Here is a 20,000-nt window from a genome sequence, read left to right as displayed (position 1 = left end):
ATTTAAATCATGGTCACTTACTCACATGCATATGCTATATTTAAGTTTACTATGTAGCTAGACGCATGTATGAATTAGCCTGAGCTAGCTAAAGAAACTTGCAAGCTAGTTCACTTGGTTTCATAAACTTAAGTACAGAATAGAAGTTAGGACATTTTCGGATTGGCTTTGTTAATTAGGTTAGTTTTCAACAGATGACGTCTTGAGAGTTATCATTTTCCTCATCACTACTTTTACTCAGATGAATAATTACTCCAGTACTTTCACTCAAGTCATTGTGTCTTGTACTCTTTCCACAACCGTTCACAGCAGAAAAGCCGAAAGCTTGACCACCACCGACGTGTTTTCTACGGCTGCTGTTCTTTTAGTTCTTTTAATAAATACAAACAAAAAAATGTCAAGGATTTAATTTATTGTACATCCTTTCCTATAAGGATGATCTGAGCCGATTATTCCAACAAACTAGATCAGTTCATTATATTTAAACATCCTTTATCTTTCGTTGATCGTTGGATCCAGACCACAATATTAAGCACTGCGGTCTCAGGTGAGTTCAGTTGTGCTGTTTATTTCCCTCGCACCGTGTTAATGATTCACGTTTACAGCGGCATGAGGGCAATCGACAGGGTTCGTAGCAGACAAAGGTCTCACCACAGCCACAGTTTCACATCACTCAAGTGACAACATCCACCAGAACAGCATCGAAGACGAGAATGGGGAAGGTGAGCTGTTTTTATCAGATAGAAATAAATAATACAAACAGGACATGATATCTTCCTGCTCAGAATTTATCCTTAGCTGAGAAATCTGCGTGTGAAAGAAATATAAAGGAATAGTATGTGTAGTTAGTGGATAGTTTGTGGATTTTAATTCGATTTTTAATCGGATTCGACGTCGAGCTGATTTTCTCAAAAGTACAAAAGAACTTATTACTCTAAATAAACGCCTGTGCTAAGAATATTGTGAACATTATATTCTAAAACATTTTCATCATCATCATCCAAAGAAACTCTAGGGTTAATTGTAGCATTTAAACTCCAATTCTAACAAAATCACATTTTTTTTCTTCCATTAAAGTTTGAACTTCCTTTGTGTCTTGTAATAAAATCCCGAGACACCATTAATTTCCTGAAAAGTGCAAAGGTCAGACATAATGAGACAATTACATATGTACGTTGTTATTACAGAGACTTTGAAACTTTGAAACAACAAAGCTAACCATAAATTATATGACCAGATAATTAATGTAATTTATATAGAGCTAGAAATTTCATTAAGTCTAAAATGATTACTTAAATTGTTTGAAATTGTTAAAAGTCCATAGCTTTAACTAATTCTAAAGAAGCTGCTTTTGAGCAAAAAGGAGATTTTGTAGAACAAAACATTTTTTTTTCTGTTTTGGAGAAAATATCCAAATTTCCAAATAATAACAGATCACATTACAGTAATGTATTGTAATTATTATTATTGTTCTAAGATTTTGGTGAAAATGTTGGAGCCCATATACGTGTACCTATAATGTAATGTGTTTTTTTTTTATTATTCTTCATTCACAGTTGGACGGAAGGGGCATGTGGAACTCCTTACTTCTGCTCTCAACTCTCTTTGCCACCTGTAAGTATCTAACTGACAGGTAAATTAGATGCACCGATACACTGTTAACGCTTTTACGCTGTTAGCGCTTAAAGAGTTCAAAGTACAGATTATTATCTGAGTAATTTAGTCATGCAAAAGCCAATATGACATACATGTGGAAAAATCTTTTTTATTACTGATAGTGTTGCCAATATGGGTATTGTTCCTGATACTGGAAATACTTGTTGATATAATGCTTGGATAGATATATAACAGTATAGGTAATGATTTGTGTATATACTACATAGGATATTCAATAAAATTCAAGGGTTGTGCTGTTATAGGAAATTAATCGGTAACAAAGATGTGTTATTGTTATATTTAATGTTGCGGATCATCCAAAAAAACAAGTTATTTCCCGTTATCAGTTATCACTTATTAGTTAAAACGGCCAGTCCCTAAACGGCAGTCACTAGACTCTATTCGGTTCTCTTCCTTGAAGCCAAAAATAATAATAAAATACAGCTTGTTGTCTTATGTTTCTATAGAAATGATAGAAAGTTCATCAACCTAGCCAATCATGTTGACGAAATTCAGCACCACTTGGTTATAAATGATTTTGGTTTCGTGTGTGTTCTCCCAGGCTACACTCAGCAAATTCCAGAGATTACAACAACTTTCGTGATTCTGTCTGAGGATCTACTTCCAGGTACAATATAAGCAAACAGGATGATTACAGATGCAGGTCATGCGATAGTCTGCATCTGATTCTGCGTCTCTATGCTCCAAAACGGTAACCCCACATTTTCACCCCTTAACTAAAAACAGACAATTATTTTCCTCCACAGGAGATTTTGCATTCAAAATAGAGGCATCTGATCCAGACAATGACCCTCTGACCTATGAGATCAAAAACGACAACGGTATTTTCTCTGTGAACGTAAATACCGGTGACGTCTACCTCAGAACTAAACTCGACCGAGAGGTGATTTTAGCATAAGGAACATTTAAAAAAACATTCAGTAGGTTTTAATTCCCTTAAAGAGCAGCAGTTGACCTGTTCGTTCATTTTCTTCCCTCAGACCAACCCCCGCTTTGTTGTAATAGCCTCTGTTTCGGATGGGATACTTGAACCGGTAGGTTTGTTTCATACAATTTGGAAATCAGTTCAGGTTGTTGTTCTTGAACCAGTGCTCTCTAACATTACAGTTTTTGTTTTCAGACTGAAAAACCTATTAACATCGTTGTGAATGACACAAATGACAACAAGCCGACGTTCATAAATGGGCCGTACAACATAAACATCAAAGAGGTGTGAGAGAAAAATAAGCATGAACAGTCATACATACATACATATATATATATATGTACACACACAGAGATGGGACAATGAAACTGAAACATTTTTAGACCAAAATAATTTACATATTATGGTGTAGGTGTAGGAAAGATACAGAGGCCAGAGGGATTTTGAGCCATTCCTCTTGCAGAACAGTGGCCTGGTCACTATGTGATGCTGGAGAAGAAAACATTTTCCGACGCTTTCTGTGAAAACATGGGGATGGGGTAGTTGTGGGGATGTGGTAGCCTAGTGGTTAAGGTGTTGGGCTACCAATCAGAAGGTTGTGAGTTTGATTCCTATGTCCAGCAAGCTGCCACTGCTGGGCCCCTGAGCAAGGCCCTTAACCCTCAATTGTTCAGTTGTATAAACATAGATAAAATGTAAGTTGCTCTGGATAAGGGTGTCTGCTAAATGCTGTACATGTAAAACACCCCAAAGTATCTCAATAATGTTCACGTCTGTTGACAGTGGTGACCATGAGAGATGTTCAACTTCAACTCACTCTTCTTGCTGTGTGTATTGGTGCATTATCATCCTAATTCACTGTAACAACTTTAGGGTACAATGTTTGAAACAATGATTGGGTGCACATGGTCCTCCAGAATGGTAGTCCTTGGCAGTGATGTGCTCATCTCGCACAAGTAGTGGGCTTTAGGGAATATCATTAAATTACAGCCCAAATCATCACTGGTCCACCTCTGAGCTCCACTCTGGGCACACAGTAGACTAAGTGGTCATCTTCTTTAGGGCTTCTTGCCACTGTACCTCTCCCAGTTCTGAGAAAGACAGTGGAGGTGAAGAATATAGAGAACAACACATAATTTACATTTTCATCAGCACAAGGTTTCTGCTTCTGGCACCATTTAAACCATTTATTCATTCATCTTCTACCGCTTATCCGAACTACCTCGCGTCACCGGGAGCCTGTGCCTATCTCGGGTGTCATCGGGCATCAAGGCAGGATACACCCTGGACAGAGTGCCAACCCATCGCAGGGCACACACACACTCTCATTCACTCACGCAATCACACACTACGGACAATTTTTCCAGAGATGCCAATTAACCTACCATGCATGTCTTTGGACCGGGGGAGGAAACCGGAGTACCCGGAGGAAACCCCAGAGGCACGGGGAGAACATGCAAACTCCACACACACAAGGCGGAGGAGGGAATCGAACCCCCAACACTGGAGGTGTGAGGCGAACGTGCTAACCACTAAGCCACCGTGCCCCCCATTGAAACCACATGATTGTCCAAATGTTTGCCTTTAACAGCCACCAGGTTGCACTCTGCGTTGGCCAATGTTTCAATTTCATTGTCCAGCCCCTGTATATATGTGTGTCTGTGGTAGATTTGCCCACAAAAATAATACATTGAAATATATGACCTAAATATATTGAATAAATACATAAATCTATGATTTATGCATGGTTCCACTCACAGAACACCGCTGTGGGCACTACAGTGTTGCATGTGACAGCCACAGATCCTGATGAGGGACCAGCCGGGACGGTCTCATACAAAATCGATCAGGTATGTTCTGTTTCGTGGCTCTTTGGGAAAAAAAAATATGATGTTGGAGACATCCAGAAATGGAAAATGGCCAAAGCTAAAGTAAAGAAAGAACTGGTTTCCACAAAGGGAATTAAGAATGTTAAGAATTCTCAATGTTCTATTTGCTCAATGTTCAATTTGAAGCCCTCTCAGATAGAGAAAAACTTCAGTTGTAGCTCTTAAGAGCTCTTAGGGCTCCCCCCACAAATGAACAAATCAATAGAACCAATTGAAACCCTCTCTGATGGACAACATTAGGGTCAACATAGAAGTTTATAAATAAGAACTCAAAGAACCTACTTGGAAACTAAAAGCTGTAAGGTTTCCTCCAGAAACTGGAACTTAATGGACAAATGGATGCAACCATTCAAGATTATGATTCTGATCAATACAATAGTTTGTTTTTTTATGTGTGTGTGTGTGTGTGTATGTGTGTGTGTGATAGTCCATCCCGGTTGAAGGATTCAATGTGTTCTCCATCTCAAAAAAAGGAGTTGTTGTGTTGGAGGAAGCGCTTAATTTCACAGAGAAGAGCCCGTTTTATCAGCTACAGATCAATGCGACGGTGAGTCCATCTCCATTCACAGTTTTACTGAAGAATATTGTAGTATTGTGCTTGAGCTTAAAAGTTTGAAGTAGACGTAGGACACTGCTGGAAGCTGTCAAACTATCAAAAGATGTGTACACTGAAGAGTGTGTTTGGTGTTTTTAAGTGTTCAGTTTATTGAGCCTTCTTGATGAAGAAAAAACTATCATAGAAATTCCATAATCATACAAATCATAGATGTAAATAAGGTGTGTAATATACTGCTCTTATTTGTGTCTACATGTGTATCTGTTTAGCTTCAAACATTTGTACCTCTAATCCAATTTAAACCCAAAGTAGACGTATTTAGGCATGAAATAAACCACAAGCCTTGGCCACATGAAACACCAGAAAAAACAGGAATAAAACTCAGATGTAGAAATGGGATAAACTTTGTCTCTGCAAAATTCCTCAACCTCAGCTACATCGCTCCAATTCTTACAGTTATTAATGGTCCCGCAGCACCAAATCGATCAGCTCATTGAGGAGAGGTGTGCTGTGACTTTTCTAAGTGATCCGAGTACCGGTACTTCCGGTACCGGGTCTCAAAGTGCCCTTTTTTCCCATCGACTCCCATTATAAACTTTGGAGGTTTATAACTCGGCAAGTTACTTTTGTTAGCACCTGCAAACAGTATTTTGGAAGTGAGTTGGAATTATTTCCCAGAGTACAACTTTACCTGATGCCTTATAGACCTTTCTGACAAGCTTTTATTAAGAATAGTTCACTTCATGATCATATCTGGATTAGCATCCTGATTATTTTCACTCATAGAAATGAAGTTTGGTTTTGTTGTTAATTACAATTGCAGTTTCAACTAAGAGTTTGTTTCCCATGCACAAACTTCGACAGGAAGGAAATTATTCTTTTAGAAATAATAATTTTGCTTAACTATTGACACAAAACATAAACACAGGCAACTAGCTAAAGTAAAGGCTCAGCTGGGTGGTCCTTATAGTTAAACTTGTGATTGCAAACAGGTGTGTAACAGTAAACGAATGGAAATGCAGTCAGTGACGGCCATGTTTTAGTCCACAAGATGTTCTGGACTGTAGGACATGACATATATTGTCTAGCTAGCTTGTTAGCATCTAAAGTCTAAGTATATACGTAGCATATAAACATCATGTTAATCCAGCAATTTGTTTATTACTTCAGGACGGCGGAGGACCATATTTGGGCAATCCCTACTATGTTCAGTGGGCTGTCGCAACTGCCTTCATTACAATAGTAGATATACCAGATCTCAATCCTCAGTTCTTAAATCTCCCAAACACAGCTAGTGTGAAGGAGCATTCAGTTGTGGTAAGTACCAGCACCATCTGATTTAATAAAATGTTTCTTAGCTTGCTAGCTTTACTCTTATTTTTAAAAGCTTACAAATATTAAAACCAGTTTGGAGTTACAATTTCACTTACTGTTGTCTGAACATTTTTGTCCATGTGTATTATCAATCATTTTATATTTTATATTGGATATAAACCTTTGCTTACAAATGATAGATATTTGAACGACAGCTTTAAACCCTTCAATGTCATGAGCAGAGAATGTCGTGTTTCCTTTTCCAGGGGACGTCCGTGTTTAAGGTTGTGGCCAGAGATCCAGACACGGGGATCAATGACATCATCAGTTATACCATTGAAGGTGTAATAATTTTTTAACTTTAGTTTATATACAACTCATTTTGAAACTTTATTATGAACAATTTATAGAGCACACAAAAAAAGACTATGAAAAAAGTTGTCATTTACTTCGGAGAGTGTTAGTCAAAAATCATGGTGGAATCTACTGTATAATAATCAGTGAGACTTGCGTTCTGATTGTGGATTAAATTGTGAACTAAACTCTTTTTTTGTATATTTTTACAGACAGCACTGCAAACGGTCTGTTCCAGATCGAGTCGGATACTGGCATTGTTAGGGTCATGAGCGACATTGACCGAGAGGCTTTAGTGGACATTGAAGCTATTGTGCAGCTCACTGTGAAGGTATTACTCATACCTGCTGTATAGAAACCCTACAAACTTTACTTTAACTTTAGTCACTATGTTTTCACAAATGTTTCAAAGTTTCAAAGCTTTAAATTGTGTCTTCCATAATCATAATAACAATGACAATACTATCATGAACAAAAACAATAATAGTAAAAATAGAATAGAAGACACATATTATCTGTTTAATGAATCTGGTTGAATTCGTTAATTATGCACTTTTTCTCGGAGAGTTTTCCGAATCAGGTTAAAATTCTTTTTCTACCAGGCCACTGAAGCTAATCTGAACGTGAACGGCATTCACGCGAGCACCACATCGATGCTTAATATCCATATCGACGATTTGAACGACAAGCCGCCGCTGTTTTACAAGTGCGAAGGAGACACAGAAGTGTGCATAGAAACAAGAGACTTCAGCGGTGAAGTGGATGAGCATGCATCTGTCGGTCTGTCCATCACAGGGTTAAACATGAGGGTCAAAGATGCAGATGCGGTGAGATGAAGCACATTGTCAGTCATGCTGGATCATGCCCCAGTGATTCACAGTATATATAGTTTCCAGTTTAACCCTTAAATGATGATTCATGTAAATGTAGAGTATTGGTTCTTCATGGTCATGCTTCCAGCTGTTAGCATAGGTGCATGAAAAATACGAGTTGGAACAGGACAACATTTAATAATCACCTTTTGGGTCAGATCTATTAATATTCTTTTGTTATGGACGTACTGAAACACAATGGTACTAAAAAAAATGGTTCATAAGAACTAGGATGCAATTTTTAAAATCTGTTATTTATTGCTTTCAGGGCGAGAACAGCCGCTTCCAGCTCACCCTCGAAGGAACAGATAAAGACGCCTTTTCTGTCTCACCCAAAAACGACATGTCAGACCGAGTCGTCCAGATCCTGATCAAAGACCCAACCGCCGTTGACTACGAGAAAAAACAAACCATGATTGTGCAGGTACGAGTGTGAACAAGTGCACTAGATAAAAGCAGCAGAACATGTTATTTGTTTATTGTTCCCAAAGCATTCATTCTTTTAGAAAATAACCAGAAGTCTGGAAATGAACACTGACGTTGAACGTTTTAGTTTTAATCTGACTAAGTCGAGTGCTATTAGAGTGGTTTGGGTAGTCAGCTGGGGGATTTACTACCCATCTGGCATCTACTCAGTTTACAATCGAATTAGTCAGTAAGTGGGTTTATAAATATAACATTCCAATCATTATGTAATGAAATAAAGTGTGCACCATTATCTGCATAAACAGTAATGCTCATCAAGTGATCATAACTGTTTAGCATGATTTTAAAAGTCGTACATAATTAAAATTCTCAGAACAATCAGATATTTAAAGGGATTCTTTGGTTTATTTAGGTGGTGGCCACAGATGTCGGAGAACCTAAATTTGTGTCTACAGCTACGGTCACCATTAAAATCAACGACATCAATGATAACATCCCAAAATTTGGAAAAGACACTTATGCATTATCAATTCCAGAAAACTGTGAAAATGGAACCATCTTGGAAACCATTACGGTATGTGTACGGATTGAGCTCAGTATCAGTTTGGGTTTGGTACCAGTTTGTGCTGAATATTAGATTGGGTTGGTCTCACTTTGGATTACTATAAATTTGTACTTATTATTGGTTTGAGCTTAGTATAAGTTGGGCTCAGTTTGTGTTTCGTATCAGTTTGGATTTAGTTTTAGTATGGGACAAATATCAGTTTGGGTTTATTGTCAGTTCATATTTGCTATCAGTTTATGTTAAATATTAATTTGGGTTTAGTTTCAGTTTAGATTTGTCATCAGGTTGGTTTGGGCTTAGACTCAGTTAGGGCTCAGTATAAGTTTGTGTTTAGTGTAAGTATGTGTTTAGACTCAGTTTATATTAGTTTGGTTTTCTTCTTAGTTTGGATTACTATAAATTTGGACTTCGTATTGGGTCGGGTCTGTGTTTGGGTTTCATCTTTCAATGTTCTCTTAATATCAGTTTGGTCTTTCTCTTAGTTTGGATTTAGCGTCAGTTTGTGCTTGGTTATCGGTCTAGTTGAACTTATTCTTAATTTTGAGATTTGGGTTTAGTCTCAGTATGTCCTCAAGCTCAATTTGATCTTTGTCTCAGTTTGGATTTACCTTCACTTACCATTTTCTCTTTTTTGTGTCCCACAGGCGACAGATGAAGACGCACTGGACAACAACAAGCTCACCTACACACTGCTCCCTGATAGCATGTATGTACTCTAAATGTGTCAGACACTGTAGTTTAGATGCAGTGGTTCAAATTAGTCTCAACCTAATAGGTAAATCTGGAGCTTTTAAAATTTTACATGGTGCAAATTTAAAGTTGTACGTTGCAAATTTTTTTTCATTCATTCATCTTCTACTATTTATCCGAACTACCTCGGGTCACGGGGAGCCTGTGCCTATCTCAGGCGTCATCCGGCATCAAGGCAGGATACACCCTGGACGGAGTGCCAACCCATCGCAGGGCACACACACTCATTCACTCACTAGGGACAATTTTCCAGAGATACCAATCAACCTACCATGCATGTCTTTGGACCGGGGGAGGAAACCAGAGTACCCGGAGGAAACCCCCGAGGCACGGGGAGAACATGCAAACTCCACACACACAAGGTGGAGGCGGGAATCGAACCCCGACCCTGGAGGTGTGAGGCGAACGTGCTAACCACTAAGCCACCGTGCCCCCCTGCAAATTTTTTTAAATTGCAAAATTGTGACAGCTGCTTTTCAGAAGGTTTCACAAAACCAGCACTCATGGTAGTTGGTAATTTTCATGTTACAATGTATTTTAAGATCTACCACACTAAATTCTGACTCCTGCTTGTTTAGGAGGTGATTCGTTTTTTAAACAGCAGCTCATTTGAATACATTACCATTTACCTAGTGGTGAAACATCACAACTTAAGATTTCCTTTTCTTTCTCAGACTGCTTGTATTTAATGTCTACTCAACCAACGGAAGCATTTACGTGAAAAATGGAAAAGAGCTGGACCGTGAGCGCAGGAACTTGTACTTTGCAACTCTGCAGGCCAAAGACTCAGTGGGGAATGTGGGCACCACTGTTCTGGAGATCACTGTTGATGATGTTAATGACCAGACACCACAGTTTCTCCAAAATCCATATCAGATCTTCATTCGCGAGAACAACGTGCTGAACACTTATGTCGAGGTGAGAGAAAAATATCACATACTCTGACTAAAAGTATTTGTGCCTGGTCATGATGATGGCAGCATGGGTTTAGTATAAGTTTGGGTTTAGCTTCAGTTTGAGTTTAGCCTCAGTTTGAGTTTAGTATCAGTCTAAGTTTGGTATCAGTTAAGATTTAGTATATGTTTAGGTTTAGTTTGACTTTGGTATCAGTTTGAGTCTGGTATCAATCTTAGTTCAGTATAAGTTTGGGCTTAGTCTCGGTCTGGGTTTAGTTTTAGTCTGGGTTTAGTATATGTTTGTGTTTAGTATCAGTTAGTGCTGACTGTTAGTTTGGGTTTAGTCTCACACTTTAGCCTCAGTTTGCATTAGCGTAAATGTGGGCTTAGCATTCAGACGACTTTTGTATCAGTTTGAATTTAGTTTTAATTTGGGTAAAGTCCAAATTAACCATTTATACACATGCTCTCACAAAAGGTGGTAGAACGCTCTGAACCCAACGCTATGAATTCAAAATAATAAAATGTACAGTATAAGTGTGTGTCCTGTTAATAACAGGACAGTAAAAGGAAAGACCGTTTATTGAGGTTTGTGTTAACCTTCTGTGTACTTAATAAGGTAGTCATTTTATTTTGTAAAATTTAATTCTGGCCCTTTAGTCGTATTCATTTAATACAATCCGTGTACAAAACAGATTCAAAGCTGTGATAAATGTGGAAAAAACATGTTTTCTCTGAAAAGAATCACACATCCACCCCAGATGCCGTAGTAGACTTTAACAGTGTTTGTTTGATCCTTGTTTAGGCTCAAGATAACGACGAGCCAGGCACTCCCAACAGCGCAATCAAGTACGGCATTGAGCCCGGGGAATACAGTAGCAACTTCACAATCAATAAGGATACAGGGGAGCTAACCAGCAAAGGGGCTCTGGACCGTGAGGCCATCGATGTCAAGCTGAAAGGAGTGATCACACTCAACATAACAGCCACAGACATGGGCACACCAGCTCTGTCCTCTTGGGTCAAATTCATCATCAACGTTGACGTGAGTGATTAGAACCTTAATCTTAAGACATATATGTTCATCTAACAATGTGATACGATGATGAAACCTTTTTTTTTGCAGTTATGTTAGCATTGTAGCTAAGCTGTTTTTAATACAGATGAATAGGAATGCAACAACAGTTGACATTTTGTCCAGATGAGTAGCATCAGCTACGATTGAAAAGTATCTTATATGTGTTGGGTATTTGCAGACTGGGTCCTAATTATACTTCAGCGAAATTTTATATGAAACACTCTTCAATATACAATTCAAAGTTAAAACAATTAGCCAAAGTAAAAGTAAAAAAAAAATGCTTCTTTAAATGTAGTTGGTCATTTTTCTAACATGGAAGTTACTTTCTTAATGCTAAACTAGTTTGCGATATTTAGCAGTAGCTAGAGACAGAATTAGCTAAATACTTAAATCAACCTGGAATTAGCAAAGAAAACAGGCTAACTTAGTCAGCAAATTAGCAAACCTTTACTCAGCATGCAAATTAGGAAGCAAAGTTAATGTTTCAACCAAATTCAAACAAGTCTTTGCTTATTCCAGTCTACTGAGGCATTTTATTGATGTGGGGCAATGGGATCATCCTCATCCTCATCCTCAAATTCCAATCTTCTGACACACTTAGCGCCACATAGCTGTAATGCTAACTGTATTGTGTAGCATGAAATGGTCAGTGTAGATAATGATCCCATAAAAATTCTTAATCTTTATTAGTAGATAATTGTCCCTGATGTCCTGTTTTCTGACATCTGTCCATCATCGTGTGAATTAGTCAAAATTGTGCCATTGTCAAGTTCAATTTTCTTGACCTAAGGACTTTCTATTTTTGCGCTTAATTGTTGGCTTAAATATTTTTTTTAAATACGTTTGCTGTCTGCTGAAAAGAAAATATTTGTTAGAAATCTAGTATAAGTGGTCAATCATCATGACGTTTTTCTGATGTTGTGCTCGATTCTGTCTTATATTTCAATCCAGGATGAAAATGACAACTCACCTGTGTTCCTAAAATCGGAATACACCTTTAGTGTGAACGAAAGTTTAACAGGCAAGTTACTTGTGTGTGTTTGTGTGTGCTAAATTATCATTATTATCGTTAATGCTCACTATTAATGTGAATTAAAGCATACGGTGTATTTTGTTCATCCATGTGTAAAAGTAGTTCGGTATGAAATACTGTAGAGCTGTTTATACAGCAGTTATTTGAGCAGCATATTAACAGTGCTTATATTTAGCATTCCTAGTAAAAGCACACTGGAAAGTCTGTTTTGCTAAATAAATCTCCACTTTCTGTTATTACTAATAACAGTAATAATTACTACAGCAGGATTTAGCATCTAAAATACGAAAGGTCTTCAGATAAAGACGAAAAAGAAAAAGGGAAACCAATGAACTTGAACGCACACATTAATCTGAGCTAGCTAGCTAGGTTATAATGTGGGTGTAGCTTCTTCAGGATCTATTTCCGTTATCAGAATAAAAATAAACAGGTCATATTGTATCAAAAAAAATTATATTATGATTAGCTATGATTAGCTACGGCTGTATTGCAATTTTTTTTTTTAATTGTGCATTTTAGTTATGTGTTGAAAAATCTTCCTCCCACAGGCGCCTTTGTGGGTTTTGTGTACGCAACCGACGCTGATCAAACCGAATACAACAACCGCATATCTTTCCGCATTATAAGTGGCAGCGGAGGCACCTTCCTGTGCGCGTCAGAGCCTGATGGTGCAGACTACCGAGGGAAGATCATGGTGGATCCAGATGTAGCGCTGGATTTCGAGAGTGAAAACAAGAAGTACACGCTGACAGTCGAGGCCACAGATCTGAACAACAATGCTGCTACCTGCATGGTGTATGTAGTGGTGGAAGATGTAAACGACACGCCGCCTAGTTTCCCTAGCGGGATAACGTTTAAGGTAGAGGAGAATACGGCGGCAGGGACGGAAATTGGTAAAATTGTTGGGAGCGACCTGGACACGCACCACTTTCTGGTCTACGAGCTTGTTTCTTTCACATGCCTCATCAACCTCACATGGGTTCCGTGTAAGGAGCAATGGTTTGTTCTTAAGAGCGACGGGACCGTGATGACTGCAGAGGGCATAACGATCGACTACGAGGAGTGCCGTCAGGTAAAAATGACCGCTAAGGTGGTGGACCTTTACACGGAGAAGGGCAGAAATAGCACAGAAGGTGAGTTGGAAGCAGAACAAAGTGGCCACCATTTACAAATTTAATCTTCATGAAATCTTTTTGTTAACTCTTTTAATTGAACAGTGAAAAAAAAATTATTATGCAATGCAGATATACAATTATATCATTGCAGTTATTGGTCAAGAATAAGACGGTCCATTGAGGCAGGAATTGTGCTGTCGTATGGAAGGAGACGAGCCGTATAAAGGACTGTTAAAAACTGTATTTGTTGTGGTTTTTGGTTTGGTTTATGTCCAGCCAACACAGTATTCATTGCAAAAAAGAATACTGCATCTCCTGTGGATGTCATTCAAAAAGAGATTTTAAAAAAATCCTAACAAAGTTTTGAAAACATTGTCATAATCATTTCATAATTATTTATTTTCCTTTGCTTTAGTGGCACTTAAGTACATCACATACTGTAGGTGCGTAACGTATGTTATCATCTCTTTCAGGTGTTGTCCTGATTGATATTATTGATGTGAATGACAACGCACCCGAATTCATTCCGGTCCAGGAATTTTTTGGTAAATCTTAAAAATATTTCATTTTATTTATTTATTTATCAACATAATTCATTTTTGTTATATGTTTGATATTACAGTAATGATTACTAATGATTACTATGATATATATTGCATTCATACATCCTTTTCACATTATTGAAGTCTACTTTAAAAATGCTATCAGCAATAGATATAATTTATAAATAGATGCAAAAGTATTAAAAATATATTATATATTCATATAAAATGTCTGTATTGTAGTACTGATCTCTGAAAACATTGATCAAGACAAGAGTGTGGCCCGAGTTTATGTGAGTACTCTTTTGTGTGTGTGTGTGTGTGTGTGTGTGTGTGTGTGTGTGTGTGTGTGTGTGTGTGTTTTTATTTAATACATTTTAATATTTAAAGTTAAATTCAGATTTACATTCTATTTTGTACATATCTAGGTACCTAGACATTCTGATGCCCATTTAAATTTATGTATGGACCATTTTATTCAATTTGATAACTAGCAGAAAACTAGAAATAGGCCTCAGAGGTTTGTTATGAAATGATCTGTGAAATGACCAGGAAGATTCTGTGACTTGTGTTTATCTCTCAAAAGGCCAAGGACAGAGATTCTGGAGACCATAAGAAGATTAAATTTAAGGTCAGTTTAGTGGAGTTTGTCAGCAACAACCCGGAAGACAAGCCTCAGCCGACAAGCCTCATTTTCAAAGCTGATACCGAGCAACCCGACGCTGAAGACAACTACAAAGGAATTATCAAGTGAGATTATAACAATCCACTGTTACACCAGCAACTCTGACTAAAGAAAAATCACAAGTTTCCATTAACGGGAAATACTAATAAAGACAAATGCATACACGGTATAACATGAGACTAATAGTGAATCAAATGGACTAGAAATAGAGTTGAAATAAAAATTTTATTTAACTTTATAGATACAGTATGGGGGGGCACGGTGGCTTAGTGGTTAGCACGTTCGCCTCACACCTCCAGGGTCGGGGTTCGATTCCCGCTTCCGCCTTGTGTGTGTGGAGTTTGCATGTTCTCCCCGTGCTTTGGGGGTTTCCTCCGGGTACTCCGGTTTCCTCCCCCGGTCCAAAGACATGCATGGTAGGTTGATTGGCATCAACCTACCAAAGAAGAACAAATGAGGACTTAGGGGATGCTGTATGAGAAGGAAAATTAAACTAATAATAAAATATTTATTTATTTATTTGTTCCTTTGTTTATTTATCCAATTGCTCGTAGAGGTAATTCTACTAAAATGACTCTTAAATTTATTACAATAATTTTTATTCTATTTCTATTCTACTTTATGACACGGACAGTCGCAAAGCATCTCGGTATCACGTTGTACTTTGTGTGATTAACAAATAATATTTTAATCAATATTTGAATATTTCAACCGAACAAATCGGTTGGTTCATGATGTCGTCCTGCTTCTCAGGTCCACTAACATCCTGGAAGCCGACAAACAGGGGAAATACCTGGTGACCGTGACGGCGGAAAACGGCATTCTGAGTACAAACGAGATACTGGAGGTAAACATCAGGTCACAGAATTAACCTTAAAAAAATGAGTTTAACTTCTTTAGCTATTGTCCTGCTTTGTTTATTGTGTGGCAGTCTGAGGGAACTTACAATAAATATAGTTTAAAGGAGCATCATGGAGATCTAGTGATGGAATATCCATCCCATCATCATCATCATCATCATCAAAACAGAGATGATTTTCATTTGTTTTTATGTTTTTTTTTTTTTTTTATTCTTTTTTCTTTTTGCAGCTTGTCACAGTGGACAAGACGTACAAAGTCGGCCTCCGATTTGATTCATCCGTAATCGAAGTCAACGAAAACCTGCCTTACATCAGAGGGTGAGCGTTGCCGAGTCAGCATTCGCTTAGCTTCGGCTTCACTTTCACTTATCAATCACCTCACGTGTTAAGCACGTGATTTTTTTCTTTCTTTCTTTTTTCCAGGGCCTTGTCCGGAGCTACAAAAGCAATGGTGCATATTGTTAAAGTGTCACCCGCTTCAAATGACGCCACACGGTAAGATCGTGCCAAAATGCCGATAAAATTCATATATAATATAATTCAAGTAAATATAATTCTCTCGCATGTGTCATACTGATAAGTGGATTAAACTTTATTGTTTTTATTATTAAAATTGCATAATTCATGTATTATCATTATCATCTTATTTTTTCATTTTTATTATTATTTTTATTTTATTATACCTGCATTTTAATTATTTTTTAATAGAACAAATTACAGAATAATATCTTGCTTTCTTTATAAATATGTAATCATAGTATGACCAATATGGACCACTGTTCCATAGTTTCAACATTAAAGAGTATCTTCTTGTCCAATTATAATAAGTCAACTCATGTTTTTATCTCCGGCATCTTTTTTTTTTATCCGTTTAAAGTTACATTTATATTAGTATTGTGTTACTACTGTAAGCAAATTGAAGACACGTTAACTCCATTGTACGTTTTTTTTTTCAGGAAAGTCATGACCCTTCTAGAGGCATACTTTGTGTACGTGAACGGGACGGCGCTCAACTCGGACGACGTGGGGAAGATCCTGAACTCTCAGGAAGTGTATGAAGAGTACGGCGTCGTCTTGCAGCAGTACGGTCTCACTAGCATTGTAAGAAAACGGGAACGATTTGTGCCATTGTTTATCGTATATGAAGTACATTAGTGTCTTGATTCTTCCGGAGAGAGACTGGGGTTGGTTAATTCTTTCTTGTTCGGTGCTTTTGCAGTTGGCCAGCACAGAGAAGCCACAAGAAAACAACACGGTGTTGTTCATCATGGTGGGACTCGTGGCAGGGCTGGTGATCGTCCTGATTGTCACCACGACATCGATGGTGTGCATTAGGAAAAAGTAAGATGTTACACAGTCAAGTGAGCGGACTGCAAAGCTGCACAAAAAAAAAAAGGGCGTTTTTTTTTTTTTTTTTTTTTGCTGGACTTTATTTAATGGAACATCGCATAACTGCACCACCACTGAAGAAATATATACAGAGACTGTGGCTGATTTCCCTCGAGCCCAGACTGTAGATTCATTGACCTCTTGATATAATCCATCGCTCAGTAATAATAGCTGAAGTCATACTTGTATTGCTGCATGTGATGTTTAGTTGCCATTTAAAATTTCATTCATTCATTCAAATTCATTCGCATTTCTTTATTTTAAGGTACAAGACTAAGTTGAAGGCAGCTAAAGCCATGAACACAGCAACCATGGAAGCTACTGAGTACCAGAAGGACGGACCTGTTGTTCCTGGAACCAACAAGTACACAAGAGAAGGGTGAGATACACACACATTAGCTCACACAACAACAACACACACTCGATGAATTTTGCTAGATTGTATTAAACTAAGCAAATAAACACAGGGCTGTCAAGTGTCACGCATTGAGAGTGACAGTCACGCATTTGGTTCTTTTCTCCCGTTCTCCCACCACACATCGTATTTCTCACGCAGAAAAACTTTGTGACTATTTATCATATTTAATAAGATGCAGCACCCAAAATTTATCAGTCCGCACCGCTTAGTCGAGCCTGACACTTATCAGCCAATCAAAAAAAAAAGAGGCTACACAATAGCCAATCAGAAAATAGCACTATTGTATCTGGGTAAGATTTAACGCAACAACCAATGAAAAAAAAAACATATTCATTAGCGAGGGTATTTTCGATGGAACCTCAACAGGAAATAGTTTGTCTCTGGACGGGACATTGTCCTCAATCAAGACACTTAAAATGTCTGGGCTTGAGCCGAACTGTTTTAAATGGGAGCAACATTACAGATGATAAAGGGGTCTAAAAAGGCAAAAAACACTTACAATAAACACCACCAGTCATAATCTCTCTCTCTCTCTCTCTCTCTCTCTCACACACACTCACACACACAAATTAATAAATGGAAATTAAAAAATACTTTGTATGGGGCGGGGGGTTCTGGGGGATTGGAGATGTCACGCTTGCCTGTCTTCAAAACTTGAGAGCTCTGGAAACATTTGTATTATTGTATGTATTTTTTGTATGTACATTTTCCATACAATGTATTTATAGGCAAGAGAAAAAAATAATAACCTGGTTTATTTTCCATCTAGAAAATGATAATATCGATGATAAATGCTAAATAAACTAGCTCAATTTTTGTTACTGTAGCATTTTAGTCACTGACTATTGAATTTATATCATTTTGATATTTTAGCTAATTTATTTAACGGTAGGTGAAGCTGTCAGAATTGACCATCCCTGACATTACCTTTGAAAGCTAGCTCACTAGCCATTGCCTGCTTGCTAACTACTAGCAATTTAGCTAACTACTAACTAGCTTGGAAGAAGAAATATTTACATTTCTTAGCTTTAAGTTTATCCACTCTCCTATTCTATGTCATGTCTTTAGCAGTCATCAAGGCTGTGAAAATGTAGCATAACATTCAAGTGACATTAGCTAGATTAGGTTTAGTTAGCCTAGCATTCAAGCTTTATGAGAGATGTGACTATGTCTGGTGTTTGTTCTGCAGGGCGAACCCGGTCCTCAACCTGAACATTGATGCTTCCACAGACCTGGGTTTTGATGAGGAGGCATCCAGTGCAGAAAGAGAGAGGTAGCTCTCTCCACACGCCATGCTTTCTATATTTTCATAAATATTTAACCCATTAAAGGAACTTTAATGGAACGTGACCTAGAATCACATTGCATGTATTTATACCAATGTGTTTAGTGATTCAGGTTATGATTTGTGCACTTAATGTTGTTTTTCTTTATGAAATTATTTTTTTTCCTTACGGAGCGCTCAGGGTCTCTCAACCCATCAGTTCATCAGGAATAAACATGAGCACACTGTTGTGTTGTGTGATTCTGATGGTGTGTATGTGCTCTGTGTGTTTGTAGCCTCAATTCTCTGGACTACAACATGGATATGAATATGACTGACAAGGACACCATGGCTATGAAGGTTAAAAAAAACTTACACATAAAGCATATGATTATAAAATGTGCAGAATGAATGTAAATTTTGCTGTAAATAATAGTGATGGATGGATGGATGGATGGATGGATAGATGGATGACTAACTTGTTTGCTTTGATGGATGGATGGATGGATGGATGGATAAGGGATAGATGAATGAGTGGACAGGTGAATGGAAAAAATGGATAACTAGCTAGCATCCATGGGTGGATGGATGGACAGCTGGGTGAATGGGTGGAGTAGATTTAAAAATGGATAACTAGCTAGCTAAGGTGAATGGTTAGATAGGATGGATGGATGGATGGATGGATGGACAGTTGGGTGAATGGGTGGAGTGGATGAAAAATATGAATAACTAGCAAGCAAGGATGGCTGGATGGATGGATGGATAAATGAAATAAAGGATAACTTGATGGCTGGTTGGATGGATGGATGGATGGATAGATGTAAGAGTGAATGAATGAACAAGTGGATGAAAAATGTAAATATCTGAGATAAAAGCCATCTATTTAATTACGTGTTTTCTCTGTTCTAGAGCATTGATGAAGAACAGGAATATGGTGACAACTCTTCCTACATCGAGCCTCTGGGTGCAGCGTTGGCTCAAAGAGGGAGGAAGAAAGTCTCACAGGGTGTCAGCCTCACTTTCGACAACCCGTCACTCGACATGACAGACCTGTAACACACCTTCACTGTGCTCTGAGCTGAAACTGGATGCACCACCACTCTGTTCTCAGCCCAAAAGGCCAATTCTGTCAGCGTAATTTTGCACAAGGGGTTCCTGTGGGTTCACATGATAGCTTCTCTGAAAGCATGCTCTTACGTTCTCAAAGCAATTTTTAGCAAATGCCATCACAATAAAAAGCATCAATTCATGTGAACGTCATGCATTTTGTTTCGAAATATAAACTGTCTGATTGGGTGCATATTCTCTTTATATTGGAACATTATCTTAACATTATACTTATTTGATACTGGATCGTAGAATTTAGTAATGCTTTCAAATAATCTTAAAAAT

General features: G+C 37.8%; 1 protein-coding gene across 1 annotated transcript in view; it reads left to right on the top strand.

Annotated features, from left to right (window-relative positions):
• Positions 1–620: 620 nt before the first annotated feature.
• Positions 621–20,000, top strand: part of cdhr2 (cadherin related family member 2) — a 19,647-nt gene continuing 267 nt past the window's right edge. Inside the window, exons 1-31 of the mRNA XM_060892135.1 lie at positions 621–722; positions 1,557–1,614; positions 2,219–2,284; positions 2,424–2,560; positions 2,658–2,711; positions 2,798–2,887; positions 4,363–4,452; positions 4,919–5,038; positions 6,218–6,364; positions 6,628–6,703; positions 6,928–7,046; positions 7,318–7,542; positions 7,856–8,011; positions 8,426–8,587; positions 9,223–9,284; positions 10,003–10,246; positions 11,030–11,269; positions 12,254–12,323; positions 12,884–13,468; positions 13,924–13,995; positions 14,236–14,285; positions 14,579–14,742; positions 15,431–15,524; positions 15,767–15,855; positions 15,961–16,032; positions 16,494–16,638; positions 16,757–16,878; positions 17,192–17,305; positions 18,534–18,617; positions 18,905–18,968; positions 19,518–20,000. The exon at positions 19,518–20,000 is cut by the window's right edge and continues 267 nt beyond it. Coding sequence (XP_060748118.1) covers positions 714–722; positions 1,557–1,614; positions 2,219–2,284; positions 2,424–2,560; positions 2,658–2,711; positions 2,798–2,887; positions 4,363–4,452; positions 4,919–5,038; positions 6,218–6,364; positions 6,628–6,703; positions 6,928–7,046; positions 7,318–7,542; positions 7,856–8,011; positions 8,426–8,587; positions 9,223–9,284; positions 10,003–10,246; positions 11,030–11,269; positions 12,254–12,323; positions 12,884–13,468; positions 13,924–13,995; positions 14,236–14,285; positions 14,579–14,742; positions 15,431–15,524; positions 15,767–15,855; positions 15,961–16,032; positions 16,494–16,638; positions 16,757–16,878; positions 17,192–17,305; positions 18,534–18,617; positions 18,905–18,968; positions 19,518–19,664 — 3,927 coding nt within the window. The 5' untranslated portion in view covers positions 621–713 and the 3' untranslated portion in view covers positions 19,665–20,000. The remainder of the gene's footprint in view (positions 723–1,556; positions 1,615–2,218; positions 2,285–2,423; positions 2,561–2,657; positions 2,712–2,797; positions 2,888–4,362; positions 4,453–4,918; positions 5,039–6,217; positions 6,365–6,627; positions 6,704–6,927; positions 7,047–7,317; positions 7,543–7,855; positions 8,012–8,425; positions 8,588–9,222; positions 9,285–10,002; positions 10,247–11,029; positions 11,270–12,253; positions 12,324–12,883; positions 13,469–13,923; positions 13,996–14,235; positions 14,286–14,578; positions 14,743–15,430; positions 15,525–15,766; positions 15,856–15,960; positions 16,033–16,493; positions 16,639–16,756; positions 16,879–17,191; positions 17,306–18,533; positions 18,618–18,904; positions 18,969–19,517) is intronic.

This window comes from Tachysurus vachellii, chromosome 18, assembly GCF_030014155.1.
Source record: "Tachysurus vachellii isolate PV-2020 chromosome 18, HZAU_Pvac_v1, whole genome shotgun sequence".
In the NCBI taxonomy this organism is placed as follows: Eukaryota; Metazoa; Chordata; class Actinopteri; order Siluriformes; family Bagridae; genus Tachysurus; species Tachysurus vachellii.
Note: the sequence above shows the minus strand (reverse complement) of the source record. Positions and strands in the feature narration are given on the sequence as shown.